At 39.8% G+C, this 19,281-nt stretch overlaps 1 protein-coding gene across 1 annotated transcript; it reads left to right on the top strand.

Moving 5' to 3' along the window:
- The first annotated feature begins 8 nt into the window (after nucleotides 1-8).
- LOC128740582 (integrin beta-nu) lies at nucleotides 9-11,759 on the top strand. Its single transcript, XM_053836141.1, has 7 exons — nucleotides 9-96; nucleotides 382-461; nucleotides 9,288-9,486; nucleotides 9,550-10,675; nucleotides 10,738-10,929; nucleotides 10,987-11,351; nucleotides 11,410-11,759. Exons 1-7 carry the CDS (start codon nucleotides 9-11, stop codon nucleotides 11,757-11,759), a joined length of 2,400 nt encoding a protein of 799 aa, XP_053692116.1.
- The last annotated feature ends 7,522 nt before the right edge of the window (nucleotides 11,760-19,281 follow it).

Here is a 19,281-nt window from a genome sequence, read left to right as displayed (position 1 = left end):
TAACGGCGATGGAACCCAAACATACGACGACAGCGAAGCGTTATCTTATCAAGAATTCGGCTTCGATATCGACTAATGCCGAGCTCATCAAAAGGGGTAAACGCGATTTTAACCAGTTTGACTATCATTGCGGTTTGGAGTAGATGAGTTGAGACCGTGTTCGAATAGAAATGTAAATTTTACACCTAATAGTCACTTGGAAGTTTTTATAACTTTTTTTTCGCAAAAATATGGAAGCCAAATTCGTAGTAGTTTTAATAGCATCTTTTTGCATGACAACAGAGATAGCTACCGGCCAAAGTAAGTGAGTCATTCATAGATGAGAATTAGGGAGTGTATAGGAAGGATTGAAGTGTACAAAATTTTTCAACCTTTTTCCAGGTCTGTCCAAGTGTTTTTTCCAAAAAACATGCATCGAATGTTTGGATGCGGACCATTCATGTGCGTGGTGCACGGATGAGGTTTGTAGAGTCAAATGAAGTTCAAAATCATTTTCGCTGCGAAAGTCAACATTCGACGTTCTAACTACCTGGCTGGCAGACTATCGGCAAATGGTTGCGAGGCTTGATTTCTTATCTGGTTATATATGTTTACGCTCGGGTGAAAGTAGATAAGGTTTAGAACATGAATTGGTGAACTCAATGCAGTGCCAATGATGCATCGTTCCTTGGCTGATCGGCGAAAGATTTTATCTGTTTGTTGGTAAACAAACAATACCAGAACCAACATGTGCTGTGCAACGCTGGTGGTAGTCGAAACACCAATACAGTTGAGTCGATGTCAAATTTACATTTTTGGATTATTACCGGCGTAAATATTTGGCAAATTTTTGGCTTGGCTTGAGCTGGAACATTTTAGAGACCTATTTTTGCTATTTAGACATGTGATCTTCTATAATGTAACTAATGAAATGTAGCATGAGGAATGCTTTGTTTAACCAAAACTCGCATGTGAGGACGCTTTTGTGCAGTAAAACTGCTTGTTTTTAGCTATTGTATTGTGGCTGTGCTTGTTCCTCAAGTGCCTTCTATAAAATTCCTAAAATTTCTTAAATTCGTAACGAATGAACAAAGGAATACCCTCAGAATCTGAATTTTTGAAAACAAAATCCTGGTTGACATGAGTGCAATCTTTCCTAAAGTAGAGACTAACAATTCTAAACAGTGCACTGGCATTTTCCCATCATAAACGTACCGTGGCATACATCGTTTCGGTATTCAGAGTTGCGGTGGAATTCTATCTAAAATAGATAACTTTATTTGCTTGATCACCGTGGCACTAATAGTATTAGAACTTGTTGATTGTTTTCGGTGAAAATCAAAAAACTCGTCAATTCTGCATCATCACTTGACAATTGGTTGTGAATGATGATGCAGAATTGACGCGTTATTACGTCTGATGGTGGCTGAAGGAAAACAGTAGGCAGAGCCGTCACACCAAATTAACAGTTTTTGATTTTCATCGAAAACAATCAACAAGTTCCAATACTAAAATAGATAACTTCCTTTTAATGGTCGCCGATTGTGACTAAGGTACTGAACTCTCATGGCATTCTACCGTTGTAATCCTAATCACTGCCATGACAGGAAAGGGTTCAGTATCAGTAGTAAAATCTACCGTTAAATCTGTCACCTGGGCTTCTCGAGTTTAGCCCGTTGGTTCCATTTATTGCTGATGTCGGTTTGGTTCTAAAAGAGAATAGATTTCGCCACACTGTCTTCCGGCAGGTACCACGTACCTGCCTTGTACCTGCCAGGTACAACGTAAGACGTGCGTTAGCATCACAGTCTAAGACTTGTTGATTACCCTACAGAACCGCACGGGTTTAACAATCTTCGGGCGGTGGTACATGGTCATTGTAAAGAACCGTAGCAGGACATTGCAGCGCCCTGGGCATGACCCCGCTTCAGGATTCTTTTAAACTTTAGCATTATACCGAGATATACAATGCATGATTCGTATTGAGTCCCTTATCCAGAACTCAGCTACACTTTTACTAGTGCGTTGCTGCGGTTCAGATACTTTTTGGTGCTCCCAAAAGCTAGCGACCTTGGCGGGGCCAATCTATGTTCTAAAAATATGAGCCATTTTATAGGTACATAGTTATGCACCTTCTTATACGGAACGAGAGTTGATGCAGTATCCCAAATAGCACGTCTGTACCATCAGGTATTGGTCATATGGTCGGTGTTAAATCAGACCGAACCAAGTCGCAAAATTAAAAAAAAAAGAGTTTATGACGGCAAACGATCAAGCAATTTCTAAGCTACATTTTTCTCTAATCAGACTACATAAATGTTGCAAACAACCAGAGTTATGAGACGATTTTGAACGACTGATTGCTGTAAACCATAGAGAGCAGCAAACTTTGAACGCGTTTTTCTCGAAATCAGCGTTTTGTCCGTTGGTTCGGTCTGACTTAACATCAGTCACTGTAACTTCTTTATAACATACGTGTTGCTATAAATGCTCTAGCCACTTGTGTGTGTGTCATGGTCATAGCAGAACATAGAAAAGCAGAGCAAAGCAAAGTCTTAGCGCTATATTTCGACAAACTTTGGTCTTCTTCCCATTGTTAGTATACAGGACAATTGCGAAGCTCCTATTCACTTTAATAGTTTTCTCCAATCGAGATTCAAACATATGACGACTAGCTTGTTAGACCAGTGTCCCTAGCTAGCATTTTTATATGTATAAAAAAGTCAGCATTACGTACATATATACATGCTAATAAATCGTATTTGTTACGGCAAATCTGGCATATTCGTACTATTTTGGAGGCGATATACGTGATGAGGAATAAATATACGCGTCTCAGCTATATAAGTAATTATATACGATAATATCCGATTAAGCCCGGCTCGCTCCGTGCTGCTTAGGGCTGTCTAACCGGTAGTACCGGTAGTACCGAAACCGGTAATACCGGCTAATTTTTGGATACCGAAATATCGGTTTTGGAAAGGCAAAAAACCGGTATTTCCGGTATTTTCTAATATCCTAGTTTTTTTAGTTTCCTTATTCAAATAAGAACTAAGTTGGATAGAAGATTGTAAAACTCATAGAAAAACAACTTCGTGTTAATGCTGACGAGACTCTTCGATTACTAGCAATGAAGAGGGTGAAACTGTGGATCAAATAATTATACCTCTTGAACCCGTTTAAGGTACAGTATAGCATCTTTGCTGAATGTTTCATGCAAATGTTTCATTGTATAAGCCAGACGTCACGTTTCAATTTATTTTTGAACAACTTGATATTTGCAAGCCACCAGCTTCAAATAATGAATTTAGGAATCAAGATCAGGGCTCGGCAACGTCGCTTACAATAGTAAATACAATAGTCACTCAACAATGAAGTAACTTCAGTTTCAACTGCAGCAACGCCGATTCGTTTCAAAACTTCAATCAGGCACCATGAAACGATTTTCACTTCACCATGACGACCGGTTTTAAAGTTTCATTTGTATTCTTCTATCAAATATTCACTAGAAGGCCAACAACTTTGAATGCAATTGAATTGAATTTGGGTAATATTTCTTACAATTTAATGCATATTATAATTAATCTACTGCCAGTCGTCGTCATTTGTTACACTCACTAACTTCAGCTGAAGTTTACTTGAAACGTTCTGTTGAACAAATGAAACAAGTGACTTCACGTATGAAGCGAAGGTACGAGAGTCAGCTTCATTTATTTGTTTCGACGATTCCGGGCCGTGATTAGAATACAGGGATCTTTGCGCATTTTGAGTAATCGTGCCATTTAAGAATCTGCCAGTCATACTGAATTTGGAATACTTTTCAAGTCTTTCGAGAGATACTTTGATTGAACAAGCAAATGAACTCTCCAAGCCACTATCTGCGAATAGTGGGATTGATAACAGAGAACAGAATGTACCTGTGAATGATGCTTAAGAGGATGACGCTATCAAGAGTTCCGGTTTGGGGATGGAGGAAAAATTCGTGAAGAGATTGTAGGCCTCGGTTTCCTACAATCTCTTCACGAATTTTTCCTCCATCCCCAAACCGGAATTCTTGATAGCGTCATCCTCTTAAGCATCATTCACAGGTACATTCTGTTCTCTGTTATCAATCCCACTATTCATTATAGTGGAAGCTGCAATCCCGGGATATTCAAAAATAGTTCAAAAATAGAAGAAATAAAAGGAAAACTCCTGATGCGCTTACAGCCGTTCGTTAGACTTTGATGAAAGCGGAAATTTTGTCAATTGTTGGAAGTGTTGGCAACATAATCCGTTCTAGCAAGAGAAATAAATCGCTAAGCCTACTATATCTGCTTAAATTCTACTTTGCTAAGCAACAATACTGAAGCTAAAGTTTGAAAATAAAGACATATACTGAAAAACATTAACATTTCTAGTGATTCTGAATAATCTGCCAATACCGGTATTTTACCGGTACTACCGGTATTTTCTACGCCAATACCGAAATACCGGTTTTCGCCAAAAGAGCCCAATACCGACAGCCCTAGTGCTGCTATACGATTCTGTGCTGAATATCGTATATGTGTCAGTTACTGTCATTATATACGACAGAAAATCAACCTGGGCGCACTTTATTGAGCATTAGCTACGATTCCGAGTTTATTAAGTGATATTTACGATAATTTTTGTACTTTGATATACGAGTTGGTGCTGGCTAGGTCGTTGTTTGAGGCCAAGTGGGAGGCAGTGGGAAATCAGTGTCAGGAAGCCATATCTAATGTCTGGAGTCTTCTGGTTGGCTATACGATACAGAAGAATGGCGCAGATAGTCTCCAGCTGATTCCTGATGAGCAGGGAAAGGGGTTAATCAACCCTAGCTACGCTCCTCCATTGTTCTGTATACAATACCCGAGAACGGTATTGATGCTGGAAGTTCCGGTCAAGTTAAGTTCCGTGATTTCTTGTCAGTCGGACCTTTGACGTTTGACGTTCGACGAGGAGGAAAGGTGAATTTTTGGGCATTATCGCGGGGGATACTTCAGTTTTACAACCTGTCAGAAACGTCCGTCATATGTCAGTCCACCAGAAGCATCCCTCATATGTCATAATGCGCTCTACCGATCTGCCTTCGCACGTCATCTCCACACATATTCCAGTATTAGCCCGCCCAGTTAGCTTCGAGGTACGATGCTGGTCTAGCAAGCCAGTCGTCGTATGTGCGAAACTCGGTTGAGCGGTGCTGCTAGAGTCAGTAGGATCGTTGCACTAGCCCCGTAATTGTTACTTACTTATTCTGGTTCGCTGTCCCTCAGGATTTGACCTGCAATATAAGGTACCTCCAACAAACTCCATGGCTGCCCGTCTCCAATTTCTCGTCCGTACTACACTTTCCAGGTCATGCTCCCATTGGTCTAACCATCGAGAACGCAACGCACCTCTGCGTCTGGTATCAACCGGATTCGAGGCGGAAATCATTTTTGCGGGATTGTTGCCCGACATTCTCACAACATGTCCCGCCCATTATACCCTTCCAGCAAATTAGCAAATTTCTGGATACTGGTACCACCGAAAAGCCAGCTAGCTCCTTCATACACCGTTCTCACAGACACCGCCAAAGATGGTCTTAAGCACACGACCTTCAAAAACGACTAGTTTTTTCAAGTCCCCGTCGAACATTGTCCACGTTTCGTGCCCGTAGAGGACTACCGGTCTTATTAGCGTTTTGTATATGGTACATTTGATACGGGGGTGAAGCTTACCAGACCTTAGGGTTTTGTGGAATCCGTAATAAGCACGACTTCCGGTAAGAATTGCCTATGTGAGCTCGATCGCGCTCGGTTCCTCTTGCAAACAGATACTTGGTTTTGAACGTACTCACCATTAATCCAACCTTCACTGTTTCACGTTTCAGTTTGGTATACTGGTCAGCAACCACCTGGAACGTCCTTCCGACAATGTCCACGTCGTCAGTGAAACTGATAAATTGGCTAGATTTATTGAAGATCGTGCCCCGCACGTTAAAACCCATACGTTTCATAATACCTTCACGCGCGATGTTGAACAGGAGACAGGAAATACCATCACCTTGTCGAAGTCCCCTGCGTGTTTTAAACGGGCTTGCTAACGCGACCGAAATGCTCACTGCTCACCATATTCCTACTTGTCACCCTTCTTGTATGTTGGGCACATTAACCTGTCCTTGCACTCCTCCGGTAGCTGTTCTGATTGCCAAATTACCTGACTATCAGCCAGTGCAGACAGGTAGCCAACCTATCGGGCCCTTTCCCGATAAGCTCCGTTGTGATGCCATTTTCACCAGCTGCCATGATGTCATTGTAGGGAACGAGCCGAGTTAGATGAATCAGCGTAAAACAAATTAATGAAACTGGATTATTTACTTGAGTGTAACTGAAACCCCTTGCATAGGAAGAATACCGTCGTACGAACGATAAGAGACAAGGAGAGAAATGAATCGTTCAATATGAGACTTACGCATACTGTGGCATGATGATATAGCATGCTCTAAACAAGGGTCAGTTTTTGGACGAACGTAGACTTCGACGGACGTTGTTCCGTGTTCCGGAGGACTCGGTTGAAAATAACCGACGGACACGACAGTCATTGAGCTGCTTGATGGCTTCGATCACTTTATCTATTGTGGGGGCGGCACATCACCATCATCCGCCGTACTGAAGTAGTCATTCTCCCTGCTGCCTTGATATTTCGCCTCCGCGCCATCCATGTAGTGCTGCTTCCACCTTCCGATTACCTCACGTTCATCCGACAAGATCCTTCCATCTTTATCTCGATATGTTTCGGCTCGTGGCACAAAGCCTTTGCGGAATACGTTCAGCTTCCTGTAGAATTTACGCGTTTCCTGAGAGCGATAAAGCTGTTCCATGTTCTCGCACGCGATTTCCTCCAAGCTTTGACGGGTTTCCTGCTGCTGCATCGACGCCCACGCTGCATTCTTCTCAACTAACATCCTCTGGCCTTCCTCGTCGAGCTAGTCGTTATGATGACTCCTCTCAACGAACTCAATGTTTACCACCTTCCGCTACGCCGTTGTCGGCTGCTTTAACCCTATCCCAGCAGTCCTCTAGAGGGGCTTCGTTCAGCTCTCCCTCACCCGGCAGCGCAGCCTCAAGGCGTTGTGCGTACTCAGTAGCGTCCTCAGGTAACTTGAGTCGTTCCAGATTGTACCGTTACGAGCAACGGTACCGAATGTTGGTAACAACGAAAAGTCTGTGGCGTACATTAACCATCAAAAGGTAGTGGTCAGAATCGATGCTTGCGTTACGATAGGTTCTAACGTCGATGATATCCGAGAAGTGCTTTCCATCAATCAAAACGTGGTCGATTTGCGAGTTCATTTGTTGTGGTGATCTCTAGGTGTACCGATGTGGGAGATTGTGCCGGAAGAAGGTACTTCGTATGGCCATATTTTTAAAGGCGGCTGAACTTTCCAATAACCGATCTGAATGCCTCCTCCTGGCCAACCTAAGCGTTGAGGTCTCCGTTGACGATTTTGATGTCGACAGTTGTCGTATTTACGTTCAAGCTGCTGGTAAAAAGCGTCCTTATCGTCCTCGTCACGAGGACTTGCGGACCCTCAATAAGTCAGAAGAGATGCGGATACTTCCCAGAAAATTGGGAGTCTTGCAGTTCCAGCTTCCAATCGTTAGTCCGGTTTCGTTACCTTGTGCTACGCTGATCGCTCCGGTTCGAATTCACATTAAATGCTTCCTTCATTAGTATTTTTTACGGATGGCTTGCAGGGCCTGCACTCCCCTGTGTAGCCGAAGGACAATCGTGACAGTACTGTTTAACGACCCACACTGACGCGAGGACGATGATTCCCCCTTTCCTGTCAGCATACTACCTCAGTTTCGACTGGTTGGTTAGTTAAGCTTGGTTGTAGTCCAGTTTCTGGGAAAAGTTGATGCGTGAATGTTCAAAGTCTGATCATAGTAGTGCATTTGATTCAAATCCTTTGGGTTTTGGCAAAATATATAAGGCCGGATACTTTGCTAACAGATCTCGTAATTAATATCAGCACTGTACCAGTCAGGCCGAAACGACATGCTTATCAACCTTTTAGTAGATAGCTCCAAGGCAACAAGCAAAGTCTTGTATTGTATAGTCTTTTACGTGCTTTACTTTTAGGACGCAGTCTGAATTATTGTTCCTATGCCGAATTTCCGTATACCTCGTCTTAGGATGCAATTCTCCTATGACCCTACCCCGAAAACCCATTGCTCGTGCAACGGGTGCAAGGTTTGCTTCGAAGTCTTCGAAAACTCTCGGGGTCCCTTTTATATAATGTCTTCGCTCACTATTCACTCGATACTCTCCATACGTGGTCAACCCATTTTATACTACCTTTACTGATTACTTGCTGGACAGCTATCTCACCCGCTATCTAGACGCTTGATGTAAAACCATGAGAAGCACTTATTAATATAATCAGTACCGTAGGAACTGCGTCATAACGCAGTTTCGCTTTGCTGAATCGTACGCTGCCTTGAAGTATAAAAACGAATGGTGGGTCAGTAAGTTGAATTCATTAAATTTGTATAGATTTATAGAATCTGTCGTAGGGTGAACATTTGGTCCCGCTAAGATTTCGAAAACCCCAATTCCAACAACCAGTCTGTGAAACAAGATTAGGGAGAGAATTTTACATGTCGAATTAAGGAGGGAACTTGCTGTATTCGAGTCGTTGGCCCTTCTTATAGATTGGACATCAAAGATTTTCCGAACAATCTGCCGACAGTTCCTCCTCGGACGGACTCACAGCCTATTCTATCGACGAATCCATATTTTTCGTCATTCAACAGCACATCGAAATGTTGTTTTCAACACCTGTCCACCTCCAATCTCTAGGTTGCAGTGCTGACGTTTCTCGCGGCAGGCAATTTTTTTTCTAGCTTCTTCTTTTTGAAGAGTTCTAGCCTCTCGATATCGCTCCCTTCTTTGATGCATCGTAAGATTACCCAACGTGAGGGCTCAAGTTCGATTTTTTTTTATCACTCTGAGTCAAACCACACGTGAGGACATACGTGCCTGCATCAGGAGTGGTTTCGCAACAAGTCACACCTAACGCAGAAGCTCAGGTCTAAGAATATGAATCCTTGTTTCAGCCTAAACACAAATACTCGCTTCCTTGTCAGCATATGATTTTTGCTACTGCCAGGATTGGCTCCCCTTAGGTTGCTCGTATCCCAGCAGGCACTACGAGAAGGTGTGGATGGAATTTGCCACAGCCAAGGTTTATCGCTGGAATCATAAAACAAAATATTCGCATTTCCAAACACTTCAATTCATCACTCCTTCAATTACAGACCTACGGCATGTACAAGTCTCGCTGCATGACGGTACCGGAGCTGCGGGCAGCCAATTGCAGCCAAAACCGGATCGAAACCAATGAAAATTTTAGCCAGCTGACGGTGGTGGAAAGTGGTCCCCTTCGAGACTACGATCGCGACAAGCTAGAGGCGACCCAAATTAGTCCCCAACGGGTGAAGATAAGGCTTGGAAAGTGTAAGCATCCCGTAGATTTCAAATTTCGCAACTCGTACTAATTTTTCCAAATTACTTCCGCAGTGGAACCACATTCGTTCAAGTTCACCTACAAACCGGCGAAAAACTATCCACTAGATTTGTACTACCTGATGGACCTAACGTGGTCGATGAAGGACGATCGAGACACGCTGATCAACATGGGTGATCAGCTGGCCAAGGCACTGGCCAATCTCACGGAGAACTATCGGCTCGGATTCGGTAGTTTTATCGACAAACCGATAATGCCCTTCATTCAGACGGAGGCACACCGGCTGGAGAATCCCTGCAGTTCTGAGAAGGAGGTTTGTGAGCCCACCTATGGTTTCCGTCATCGGTTGCAAATAACGAAAAATATAGATAGTTTCATCGAGAAGCTAAGGGCGAGTAATGTTTCCGCCAACCTGGACAATCTGGAGGGAGGCTTGGACGCGTTGATGCAGGTGTTGGTTTGCGATGAGCAAATCGGATGGGGTAACAATACCCGGAAGATAGTCATCCTAGCGACTAATGGTTTTATGCACATGGCCGGTGATGGATTGTTGGCTGGAATCAGTGAAAGAAACGATAAACAATGTCACCTTTCAGAGGAGGGGGAATACACCGCTAGTTTGCTTTACGACTATCCGTCGTTGGAGGAAATTTATAGAGTTCTGGGCAAATCCAAGACTGCGGTAATATTTGCGGTTGCTGACGATCTGCAGGATTATTATAGTTCGATGAGAGAGCTAATGGTGGAGTTTGCCAGTGTAGGTTTATTGCAGGACGACTCGTCGAACATCCTTCAGCTGGTCGATACCGGGTATCGGGATTTTTTGAAACGGGTGGAGTTCACGGACAATGCTCCCAGTTATATTCAGATCTCGTTCTCAACGGATTGTGGAGGAGTCTACCAGAAGCCACAACCTATAAATAAATGTGACAACATAGAAATAGGGAAGGAGTATGAGTTTCACGTGGAAGTTCGATTGCTGGAGTACCCAACGAATCCGGTTACTAATCTAACTGTAAAAATAGAAGAAACTTTGATCAGCAATGAAGGCGTCTTGTTGGACATAGAAATTAGACAGCATTGCCAGTGTGAGTTGAACAACGAACCTGTAAGTGGAAGTGATTTTTGCAGGGGAAATGGTGATTATCGGTGTGGGATGTGTCACTGCGATTCGGGTTGGTAAGTTCACACATTTTTTTTAATTTGGTTGTTATTCCTTATGGCCTTATTACTACACGCAGGATTGGCAAAACATGTGAGTGCAACTTGTTGAGCTTCGATACGAGCGCGGATTTGCTGAACCAATGTCGAGTAGAGGGTGAGTTTGATGATTTGGGACCAGTCTGTTCGGACAGAGGCGAATGCATCTGCGGGCAGTGTCTCTGCAATCCTGGATTTGAAGGAATGTACTGCGAGTGTTCAGAATGTACTCCGTATGTGAAATTTAACTAAATTTTACTTGGTTTTAAGTAATTTTGCGATTTTTGCAGGATTTCAGATGCAATATGCAGTAATCACGGTGACTGTGATTGTGGCGCTTGTAAGTGCCACGAAGGCTGGTCAGGCGAGGAGTGCGATTGCTCTACGGATCAAGAATCCTGCAAAGCACCTCACAAAAAGGATGTTTGCTCCGGCCAAGGAGAATGTCGTTGCGGTCAGTGTAATTGTGATGAGTTGTACTTTGGAACGTATTGTGAGGTTGCAGCAGGTTCGGAGTCAGAACTTTGCTCGTACTATGACGATTGTGTTCGTTGTGCAATACACAAACATTTGGGTGAAAAGTGCGATAATATAGAAGCTGATTGCAAGAAAAAGTTGGGATTATACAGCACGGAATTTTTTGAAACATTGGACGGTACCTACAGCTGCGTTTAAATACTACCTTCAAAAAATTATTCGATTTAAATTTTTAGATACTTTGAATTGCACGGCCCGGATAACTCACGACAACATTACGTGTGACTTCAAATATACGTACCAATTCGATAATCAACATACGTCGCTGAAAATTCTCAACCAAAGCTGCAAACCTTTGAATATTGCGGCAGTTTCAATATACATAATCATCGCAACTTTTCTCATAGGAGTTGCCATAGTGTGTGCTGTCAAATTCAAATTTTTGTTGGAAGACCGTCGTTTGTATAAAAAGTTCGAAGAAGAACAGCAACAAAAGACCGAGTATCAGATGGAAAGCCCTCTGTACAAATCTCCGATCTCGAGTTTCACAGTACCCGAAGAAATGGCTGACAGCGAGCGGAGATAAGGTGAAAAGCATCTATCGCTAGGCAACATGTATGGTACAGTGAAACCCACGACAGAGAGTATTCTGTTCTAGTAATTTAGATAAATCCTTAACAACTGTACTAATAAGTGTTTTTTTATTGAAATGAAATATACTTAATAATGCGAGGAATTAGTATCTCAGTTTATTCGCATCTAATGTGGTCCAAACGCATGTTTACCTATCGGTATTAGAATTGTAAACGTATTGTAAACGTTCGTGTTATGATAAACTGATAAGCACCGGCAAACTCTCAAACTTAAATTAAAAAGCACACACGAGATTTAAAAATCGGATGATTCATGGAGCAGTTAACCAAACAATGATGATTAGAGCTATGTTTTTCCTATGTTAAACTCTCTCGCTTTCATTCATCATTGCATTCTGACTGTCTCTGAAGAGAAGAGAGTCGTATCAATGGAAACATTCCAATACACCTCACACCACTTAACTGTTTGTGTTGGCGCTGACGACCTAAGCGATCAGTAAACAGGAGACAGAGAGACGATGATCATTTGTTATGCTTATGCTTACACATACACTTGCTCGGCAGAAGTACGGTGCTTCGTTCTAGCAATTTTTTTGAAATAATGCATACACGCAGCAATTCCATGAAAAAACACAAATCAAACACAAATTCAAATTCTATTTACTTATTTTTTTAAGAGAATTTCAGACTCGTGTTTTTTATTTGGTGCCTTTTAGAGCGTAGTCGTAGTCATAGCTTTTTTACCAAGCTTTAATTCTTTAAAAATTCATATCAGGATTCCACGAAGTTTCGCAAATCGATTTTGAATGTCCATTTCCGATTTACTTCAAATTTTGCACAGATGTTCTTTTCAAAAAGGTACTGAGGCTATCATTATCATATACAACACCAAATTGCATTAATTAATTTTTCTCGAAAATAGTTGATTTGATTTGAAGCGTAATTGTTTTTCAACTAACATGTGGACAGCCAGCTAAAATCATGCCGGTTAAAACTTCAACAATTAGCTGACCTCCTTTGCACTCTGCAATACAGGTCGGACTCGATTATCCGGGTGGAAAAAAAAGTTAAACACGCTTTGAACGTAAATACATTTCAAAAACCCTATTCACAAAAAAAGAATTCATCCGGGTAATCGAGTCGGATCTGTAGTTCTTTTTGACACTCTACTTTTCAGTTATTTTCACTCTTTATAGGAATACACTTGAAACTACGTAAAGAATTGTAAGCAATTAACAAATGCAAAGCAGCAAATTATACGCCTAAACCCTATTTTCGGATGAGATAGTCGCTAATTCTTCCTCGCTTTGAGAACATCCCGTCTGTCCTGTTTTCGTACAAGACATCCGTTCAGAATAAATACTTGCAGTATATATGGAAACAATCAGACTAATAGAAGCTCACTTTTCTATAACGATTCACTCTCAGGACATCAAATTGGTCTACGTACAATGTTCAAACGAAAAAATCGGTTGAAATAAAGGAGTATTTCTACACTTTAAAGAAAAAGTGTTAGTTTCAAGTCATCAAATTGGTCTAGCTTTAATCTAAACAAACAATTTCCGTTATAATGGGCGGGGAGACTCTGTTACTTTTTCCCAAAATCTATCGCCACGGTCTTGGGAAGTTAAAGTGTGCTTGCATGTGATTAGTTGATTAGTTTATTTTATGACATTACTTGATATTTATGCTTATTCTAATAGTAGTCATAGATCGATCGGTGTAAAAATATCCATCGACCCGGATTGAACTATTAAACTAAGGAAAAAATACATTCGTAAAAAGTCTTAGAGTTTATCTAGTCACTATCTGAACGGCCAATATCACATCCTTTTGGCACACTTTGAACGATTTCCCTCGTCAATCTTTCCTTAAATTGGAATAAAATAATGAGAGGAACCATAACACCGGCAGCTGATCCAGCCATAAGTACAGCATAGGACTCTCGGTTTGAGTTTTTTTTCTGAATCCACTGAACGTTTTTGTTCCTTTCTCTTTCGTTTTGTCCCTTTTTGTGGTTTTGTGCCATTTCAAATGCATTTTTATCCATATTGAAAACGCTACTGGGATAGCTGCGTTCCTTGGTTTTTTGCAGCTGTTGAAGATAGTATTTTCATGCTTTTTCGTGGAAAAACTATTTTTAATAACTAGTACTGTTGCTTTTGTGCCGTATAAAATTGCAGGAGCAATTACTGTATTGTACATTAGTTCTCCTGCTTCCCATGGTGCACGAAACTCTTTGCAGAAATTTACTATAAAATATGGGGTTCTTAGCGCTTTTAGACTTTCTTGTCTGTTAGTTTCCTGTTGTGATTCCGCCCTGTCATTGGGTAGCCTTATTAGTACCTAATTTTTATGACCATTGATTTCTAATCCAACTATATTCAGTTTTTCTTCCAATGTTTTGCCTTTCTACTATATAAATATATAGTATAAAGGTATAGAAATCACTTGGAAAACCGGAAATGGAAAGAAGGTCCTGCGGGCCGAATGTCATATACCATTCGACTCAGTTTCGAAAACTGAGCATTTTCTGTGTGTGTGTGTGTGTGTGTGTGTGTGTGTGTGCGTGTGTGTGTGTGTGTGCGTGTGTGTGTGTGTGTGTGTGTGTGTGTGTGTGTGTGTGTGTGTGTGTGTGTGTGTGTGTGTGTGTGTGTGTGTGTGTGTGTGTGTGTGTGTGTGTGTGTGTGTGTGTGTGTGTGTGTGTGTGTGTGTGTGTGTGTGTGTGTGTGTGTGTGTGTGTGTGTGTGTGTGTGTGTGTGTGTGTGTGTGTGTGTGCGCGTGTGTGTGTGTGTGTGTGTGTGTGTGTGTGTGTGTGTGTGTGTGTGGGGGGGGTATGTGTGTGTGTGGGTATGTAACGCTTTCAATATCACTCACTTTTCTCGGAGATGGCTGGACCGATTTTAATGTTCTTAGTGTCAAATGAAAGGTCTAGGTGTCCCATAGGTTGCTATTGAATTTCATTTTGATCGGACTTTTAGTTCAAAAGTTATGTATAAAAATACGAAAAATATGGGACTTCATTATCTCACAGGTCCCTTAACCGATTTGAACAAAATTGATTGCATATGAAAGAGGAGTCTTGTAAACCCTTAACTTCCAAATTTCATGACGATTGGCCTTGTAGTTTGAAAGTTACATAAAGAAATGTGAAAAAATAGTATTGAAAACATATTTTTGAAACATATAAACATCAATTCAATGTAAAACATCACGCATTTTATTATTATTTGAAAATTACTGCTGAGATCTATCAAACGAAATCGAGTTATTTTAAATCGGACGGTTCATTCAAAAGTTATTCAAACTTTAACACTTAAGCACCGTATATTAAACCGTTAAAACGTGTGAAATCAAAACGTATCAATCAAATGTTGATTGTATTCAATGTGTGCGATGTATGTATGTATGTATGTATGTATGTATGTATGTATGTATGTATGTATGTATGTATGTATGTATGTATGTATGTATGTATGTATGTATGTATGTATGTATGTATGTATGTATGTATGTATGTATGTATGTATGTATGTATGTATGTATGTATGTATGTATGTATGTATGTATGTATGTATGTATGTATGTATGTATGTATGTATGTATGTATGTATGTATGTATGTATGTATGTATGTATGTATGTATGTATGTATGTATGTATGTATGTATGTATGTATGTATGTATGTATGTATGTATGTATGTATGTATGTATGTATGTATGTATGTATGTATGTATGTATGTATGTATGTATGTATGTATGTATGTATGTATGTATGTATGTATGTATGTATGTATGTATGTATGTATGTATGTATGTATGTATGTATGTATGTATGTATGTATGTATGTATGTATGTATGTATGTATGTATGTATGTATGTATGTATGTATGTATGTATGTATGTATGTATGTATGTATGTATGTATGTATGTATGTATGTATGTATGTATGTATGTATGTATGTATGTATGTATGTATGTATGTATGTATGTATGTATGTATGTATGTATGTATGTATGTATGTATGTTGTATGTATGTGTATGTGATGACAATTTGCAATGAAATTCAAGAAAAGTGAGAAACATGTCAAAAGTCAGAAGTTTTTGAAGCCTCTTAGTGGAATACGAACTCTAAAATAAAAGAAAAGAAAAAAACTTTTACCGACTAAATTCCACTATTTAATATTTATTCGCGACAGATACGTATACGCTTTGAAATAAGACACTGATGAAGCCTGCACGTCGTAGGCGAACTACGTATCTGTCGCAAATAAATATTAAATAGCGGGATTCAATTGTAAAGTTTTTTCTTTTCTTTGATTTTAGATTTCAATTGTCATTTTCTTCACTTGTTGTTACTCACAATTGAACACGAAAAGCAAAAAGCGGAGAAAAGCAGTTAATTTAAGTATATAAGTATAGTGGTGTATAGGATCAAAATACTAGTGAGTTGATTTTTCCAAATAAATTTATACAAATTTCAAACAAATTTTGCGCATCAATATATGCTCTTTTCAATCCATAGATACTAGAGCTTAGAAATGTTATATGAAAAATAGGAAGTAAACGTTGCACGGTAGTAACTTTGTAAGATTTGTTTTTGTTAGTGACATTTTAAAGGATAGATGTCTTATGTCATGTATCATGTTTTAATAAATAAATCAAAAATGACAAGCACTGGAAATCATATCGATCATATTTCTCATTATCAAGCATGTTTACGGCGCAGTTTTTGCACTATTTTTCGACCTCATCTTGTTTTCCTAACCCTCTAACATTGTAAAAACGATGCGATCAAGCTAATGACTATCTTTTCATGAAAGTACATTCAAAAAAAGGTCAAGTTTTGATTTTCATGCAAAAATAATTATCTGAAGGAGCGCCAGCTAAGAAAAAGTTCAATTTCTCTTTTTCATATCTAATGCTCTATTCAATTATTTTTTCTAATTCAGATATATTGCAAAATTGAAGCCAAGCAAACTAATAGTAAAATTTTGAGATTAATCATTTTGTTGTAGATATCCTTTTTCTTCAAAAGCGAAGTATAATAATAATTTTTCTGAACTCTTGTTTTTCAAAGATGCTAATTTTTGAACGCATGGTATTAATATCAAAATATCAAAAAAATCTACCCTTTGGGCTAAAACCACTCAAAAAAAATATCAAAAAATCTGCTATGAAAACATATCTCATATTGTCAGTTCAAAACAAGTTTCGTATGTGGCTCTGAAACCCGAAAGTTAAGGCCGACCGATTATAAAACTAAATAAGGTGTATTTTTTTGAAACGATGGTTCTGCAATTTATAAAGGGACGGTAGGGGAAAGAAATGAAATTTTTGTTTTTAATTTTTGGAGAAGGAGGGGAAGAGCGGAAAGGAAGGTCATTTTGACTCCTACCTTTTGTCCAATACTGGAAGGTGCATGAGTCGAACCAAGCTGTAATCTAAGATTACAACCGGATTCGAACCCACAACACCCGCCAGGGCATGTGATTCGCTGGTACTTGTACCTTTGAACCATAGAGGCGCTGGACAAAAGGAGACCGCAAAATCCACTTCTCAAGAATAGCGACGCGTTTTGGTTGGGTTATCGACACATATTGTGTCGCTTCCTGCATCAATTGCAGATTACCACCGAGCGAGAAGTTTTAATCTAACTACTGTTTACTTTCAGGACGACGACTTCTTTCCCCTACCGTCCCTTTATCAATTGCAGAACCATCGTTTCAAAAAAATATTAATATATATGTATGACTGCATTTCAAGGTCAAGACTAAAAAAACATGAGATTAGTCTGAATAAGGTGTTCATCAAATAACATAAATGACGCTTACAAGTATTTACGCACCCAAGGAAAGAAAATATAATTATTCTTCGCAATACGTTGTGAATTTTACTGGCAAATAAGGATTTTGAGGAATACGGAACGGATATTTAAAAATATAGTCAAGTTAATTATAGATGTTCCTGAGAAATTAAATAATTATTATTGTGGCAGTAGAAAGGCTAGGTCACGCCGCTAGGTGGATTAATTCGGGTTTTTCTCGATAAACACCAGTGGAAACTTCCCACGCTTGGATACGGCCCCCCGAACCATCACCGACGCGGCGTTCTGGAACCGCGGGATGTTTATGTGGTTTCTCATCAGAAAACACGAACTCCTGACCAGCATGTCGCGAAAGTATCAGTTTTGCTCTGTCCAGCCTCTTCTTCGTTGTAGCCTCCGTTACCCCGTAAGTCTTGCGTTTTTTGTACGGCTTGCATCCCAGGTCCTTCGCCATGATTGTGTGAACAGTCCCCGATCGACACATCCAAGTCAACAGCGGTCTTCCAGATCGAGCGGTTCATTTTTCGACGAACCCGCTCTCTCACCACCTTGATGGCTGCTAGCGTACTTTTTCAATTCTAATAAGGCCATTACAAATATTTTAAAAAGTTTTTGTCCCTCCAGTGTTGGGCCCCTGAAGGGGGGGGCGAAAAAAAAACAAAGAGAATTTTTTAATCGAGCAGAACAAAAATGGATTTTAGGCATTTTTATTTTAAGTTTAAACGTGAAAACCAAATCTATTCTTGCTGTTAATATATACGTTGTTAATTTCCATGCAAAAATCTACGGAAAAAGACAAAAATGAAAGATAATTTTTTTGGCCGATTTTCGGAAATTTCGCTGTTTGAATTTCCATTTCTATTTCATGCTAGAAGCGTTAACTCAACTCGTACACTAATTTTTCAAGTTTTTCAGGCTGTAGAGTCCACAGAGAATTGATTTTATAAAAAAAATTTAACTCATATCCTACAAATTATTTTTTGCCCCCTGATTTTTCAAGCCAATTTCCAAGGGGGGGTGACAAAAACTTTCAAAATGATTTGCAATGGCCTAAATCGAGTTTCTTTCGTTTGGATAAATTCCAAAAATTGGCTCTCTTCTAACATACGTCATCTGCCAAATTGACTCGATCAGAAAGTCCTTTAAAAGTATGTATTAGAAAAATATGTTACAAAACGATCAAGCTAAAGTCAAAAATACGAAAATATCAGCGAGAATTAAACGATCCTTCGTGAAATTGGTGTCAAATTCTATCTTCTCATTATCGAAAATCATGACTGCATTGAATCTACTAGTTTGCAAGGCAACAGTTCGTAAGATTTTATGGAGTGTGTGTTTCAAACAGATGTTTACCAGTCGCTTTTGTGAGGTAGCGCGATTGATTTCGAGATAACACGATAAGATTTGTTGCCGACTGATTTTGACTATTATACCTATTTCCGCTTGTGTTTATAACTGCATTAGAGGTTTTGTATATTTTCACCTAAAGTAAATTGTTTAATCCGGAAGCGTTTCTATACGATTATTGTAGTAGGAAACTGAAAAATGATTTACATGTCATATCAATATTTGATTGGAAACCAAATTTCGGCTTCTATAGTACCAATGGTTATAACTTCTTGTGACGTTAATCACCAAAATATGCCGTTCAAACTCAGAATTGTCGAGCGATACAGTTAATTGG

The sequence above is a fragment of the Sabethes cyaneus genome, chromosome 3 (assembly GCF_943734655.1).
Source record: "Sabethes cyaneus chromosome 3, idSabCyanKW18_F2, whole genome shotgun sequence".
Lineage (NCBI taxonomy): Eukaryota > Metazoa > Arthropoda > Insecta > Diptera > Culicidae > Sabethes > Sabethes cyaneus.
This window is presented reverse-complemented; position numbering and strand designations above follow the sequence as displayed.

Bases quoted from the DNA above. Each gene is read 5' to 3' on its own strand.
- LOC128740582 (XM_053836141.1), top strand. From the start codon at position 9: ATGGAACCCAAACATACGACGACAGCGAAGCGTTATCTTATCAAGAAT. The intron at 9,487-9,549 runs GTAAGCATCCCG...TTACTTCCGCAG, and splicing joins GAAGATAAGGCTTGGAAAGT to TGGAACCACATTCGTTCAAG. The intron at 10,676-10,737 runs GTAAGTTCACAC...TACTACACGCAG, and splicing joins TGTCACTGCGATTCGGGTTG to GATTGGCAAAACATGTGAGT.